Source organism: Talpa occidentalis, unplaced genomic scaffold, assembly GCF_014898055.3.
Source record: "Talpa occidentalis isolate TD23 unplaced genomic scaffold, MPIMG_talOcc4v2.1 talOcc4.12, whole genome shotgun sequence".
NCBI classification, from domain to species: domain Eukaryota; kingdom Metazoa; phylum Chordata; class Mammalia; order Eulipotyphla; family Talpidae; genus Talpa; species Talpa occidentalis.
The window spans coordinates 44,744,556-44,748,363 of NW_023601212.1; the positions used below are offsets into that span (position 1 = coordinate 44,744,556).

At 34.5% G+C, this 3,808-nt stretch overlaps 1 protein-coding gene across 1 annotated transcript; it reads right to left on the bottom strand.

Annotated features, from left to right (window-relative positions):
• Nucleotides 1-1,895: 1,895 nt before the first annotated feature.
• On the bottom strand, nucleotides 1,896-2,744 carry LOC119240029 (olfactory receptor 7A10-like). Its single transcript, XM_037504398.1, has 2 exons — nucleotides 2,390-2,744; nucleotides 1,896-2,104 (listed from the first exon to the last, which is right to left on the bottom strand). Exons 1-2 carry the CDS (start codon nucleotides 2,742-2,744, stop codon nucleotides 1,896-1,898), a joined length of 564 nt encoding a protein of 187 aa, XP_037360295.1.
• Between the last annotated feature and the right edge of the window lie 1,064 nt (nucleotides 2,745-3,808).

The following is a 3,808-nucleotide window of genomic DNA, read 5'->3' on the forward strand; positions in this document are numbered from 1 at the left end:
TGGGAATTATATATATATATAATTCCCACAATATTTCAGAAATAAGGAAATTGAGGTTCTAAGAGTTTAAAACTTTTAAAATTACATAAAATGTCATGATAATGGATCATTCTTTAGATAAAAACAAATGAAAATATATACCATAACTGCAGTTTTGAGAAAGCACTTTCATTCTTTAAATTGTACATTTTAAACATGTGCAATTTGTAATATGAAATTACTCTCCAATAAATTACACAAAAGGAACAAAAAAATCTAACACTACATGGATCATAGTAGAATTCAGAACACAGTACATGATTCATATTGGAGCAGTGGTAGGAGATATCTATTCTTCCCAGGAAGAAAGAAGAGTGTCATACATAGATTCAGAAAAGTAGAAGTAAATTTAAATATACTCACATTTGCACATATTTTTATATAATACAAGAGATAATAAGATAAACTGATGATATATTGGTTCAAGGGAGAAGAGCGCTATGATTCACAGAACATCATGAATGAGTCTTAGAAACATAAAATAGAGACACAGAGTTGAAAATAAACACATCAGAGAGCAACACAGCTCAGAAAATTCCCACCATGCAATCACCTTTGGTAATAAAGCCATTATACTAAATTATTGTTTGGCTTCTTATGCAATACTAATTAACTGATACAATAATTTAAGTGAATAGAAGTGAGAACAGTTATAATAATCTATCACTGGCTATTATTTTCATTGTTTTTATTTGAAAAATACATTTATGGTTGCTCTGTTATTTCACTTTATTTCCAAAAGCTGTATTAAAAAAAAACCTCTCATTGGTATTGATATACAGGTAGCCAGAAAATGTTGAAAGAATATGAATAATTGTTCAGTAAGCTGGTGAATAGACAGGAATTTAAGTTTCCTCCTGAGTCATTCCTTGACCATATTTGGTGAATACAATCCAAATCATAATGGAAATAATAGTCATTTACCACCCTTCCTTAGTTATGAAAAATTAATAAGGGAAGATATATTTCCTTCAAATAAAAGAATATTATTGTAGTTGCACTGGAAGTTTTCAAGGAGAAATTTGAGGCTAATTCAATAAAAACATAAAGAAATGTCAGTTCTTCATCTATATGTATAAACTCTCCAAACACATTGACACCAATCCCCATAAACCAATAAGTAGATGTGGAGCATAACAAAGAAATATTTTGCATTGTAATGCAAACTCTACATCATATTGAAGAGTATTTGTAAATCTATAGTAACAGTAAATCAACTTATTAATTAAAATGTATCTCTCATGCATACTTCTCATGCATCTCACATTGAAATATGATATGATGTAAGAACACATGATCTTAATGAGATTAAACCCCAGTGACCAGCTATAAAACACACTGTATATTAGTTTGCATTACCAGGCAGTAATATACAAAGGAATGATGTACACAACTATGAAACACTTTGATTTGGGATTTCCCCGAATATAAAATTATATACATTGCCTTGATCATCAAGTGTAGTTTCTTTTCCATAGGAGTAGTGGAACTATGTTGCTTCTCTTAGTAAAACAAAACTTATTTGATATCATATATAACAACAGGGAAAATTATTCAAAAAATAAATTCCATAGTATTTCACTAGATAAGTGGGCATTTCAAATTATATATGTACCACAATTGGGATAAATATGGGAACATATGAAACAAACAAAAAAAAGAAAAACTGCTGGCTATTAGAGCAGAAAACTTAATAAAGAGGGCAACAGAAATGGAGTAGAGAAGTTGAGGTGAAAGAATTGGAAATTCCAGAAAATAAATAGAGAGAGAAAATTCTACTTCCAGTGGCTGACAAAATAAACACATTTTCTGATTCTGAAGTTTTGACCTCTGCAATTATGGTCACTTCACCACAACTATGACAATTGTCCATTTATAATTTCTTTCACAAAGAAACTTTTCAGGGACCTCTTTATGTCTTTGTTCCTCAGACTGTAAATGAAGGGGTTCAGCATGGGTGTGACCACCGTGTACATCACTGAGGCTATTGCACTTGATTGTGAGCTGTGGGTAGCAGCAGAGCTAAGGTACACTCCTAGGATTGTACAATAAAATAAAAGAACAACTGAGAGGTGAGATGCACAGGTGGAAAATGTTTTATACTTGCCCTGAGCAGATGAAATTCTACGTATGCAGGAAACTATTTTAAAGTAAGAGTAAAGGATACAAATAAAGGGACCACCAGCCAGCAGGAGAGCTGCAACATACATCACCATGTTATTAGCAAAGGTGTCAGAACAGGCAAGTTGGATCACCCGATCGATTTCACAGAAAAAGTGGGGAATTTCCAAGTCTGTACAGAATGAAAGTCGCAAAAGCATTAAAGTTTCTAACAAGGCATTAAGGGCACTAAGGATCCAGGACACCAGAACCAGCAGTCCACAGAGCCAGGGGTTCATGATGACCATATAGTGCAAGGGGTGGCAGATGGCCACATAGCGGTCATAGGCCATCACAGTCAGGAGAAACATACCCAACACTGAAAAGATTACCAAAAAGTAAATCTGGGTGATGCAGTGTTCATAGGTCATGACTTTGCTCTGTGTGTGGATGTTTAGCAGCATCTTGGGGATGGTTGTAGAGGTGAAACAGATGTCTACCAAGGACAGATTGCAGAGGAAGAAGTACATGGGTGTGTGGAGGCGGGAGTCTGAGCTGACAGCCAGGATGATGAGCACATTCCCAAAGATAGTGAGCAAGTACATGGAGAGAAAAAAGCCAAATATGAGAGACTGCAGTTGTGGTTCCTCTGATAATCCCAGAAGAAATATTGTAATTTTTGTAACATTGCTTGTTTCCATGTGGTAAAGGTGACTTCTGGGAAAGAGGAAAATATCAAAACTAAGTTTAATGCAAAGTTACATTAATTATATATCTGAATGCTGGAGTACATATTTTGCTCTCAATATATTAGCTTTTGAATTCTGTGTATGGATTAGTGCAGGTTGGGAGATCCTCAGTGCCACTGTTTATAATATGGAATTGTGTCCTAATCATTATTAAGAGTTCATTTAATGTTAATTTTTTTTCATAGCAGGAGTACAAATTGATTGCTGATGGTGATGCTGGCACTATGTAACAAGTATACGATGCTGAAAACAAGTTCCCTCAAGTCAATGATGGGGAAGAAATATATATGCCAACAATAAATATATGTAACATTTCAGATAGTGGGAGATGATAATAAGAGAAAGAAAGCAGGTTTAAAGGAGAAGTGAATTGCCTTCTATATTCATGGGTATTTTGGCAAGACTTGCAAGCAAGATTGACATTTGAACAAGAACTTCAAGTAACAGGGAAGAGAGATGTAAGATTCTGTGGGAAAGTTGTTCCTCGTGCAGAGACCAACAATACTACCCCTCTGAGGCAGGTGCTTGTTTCAAATGTTTTAGTTGACAAAGGTGAGGTTCAGTGGTGAGGTGAATGAGTATGGGAGACCATGATTACAGATGCTGTCAAATATATTCAAGAGTGAAGTGGCATCTGTTACTGCTGAAGCTTCAAAGAAAAGTGAATTCCTTGTCTAGGCTACAAATCTTTTCCAGTTTATTAATTGTACTGCAAAGGATTTCCATGTCTAGTGGTGACCTAGATTCATATATTCCAAATTACTCTTATGACATATGGGTTAAAACACAATCAGTAACCCTGATACCCCTTCTCTGATGACCTTTTTTCTTTTTTTTTTGTTTGTTTGTTTTAAATAGAGGCATGTTACTTATTTGTTTGTTTGTTTGTTTAGTTTATACATGCACTGGGTACAGTCAGA

Excerpts from the sequence above, each read along its gene's own strand:
- LOC119240029 (XM_037504398.1), bottom strand. The coding sequence starts at position 2,744 with ATGTACTTGCTCACTATCTTTGGGAATGTGCTCATCATCCTGGCTGTC. Across the intron at positions 2,105-2,389 it reads TCTGGTGTCCTGGATCCTTA|TTGTTCTTTTATTTTATTGT; the intron begins GTGCCCTTAATG and ends CTCACCTCTCAG.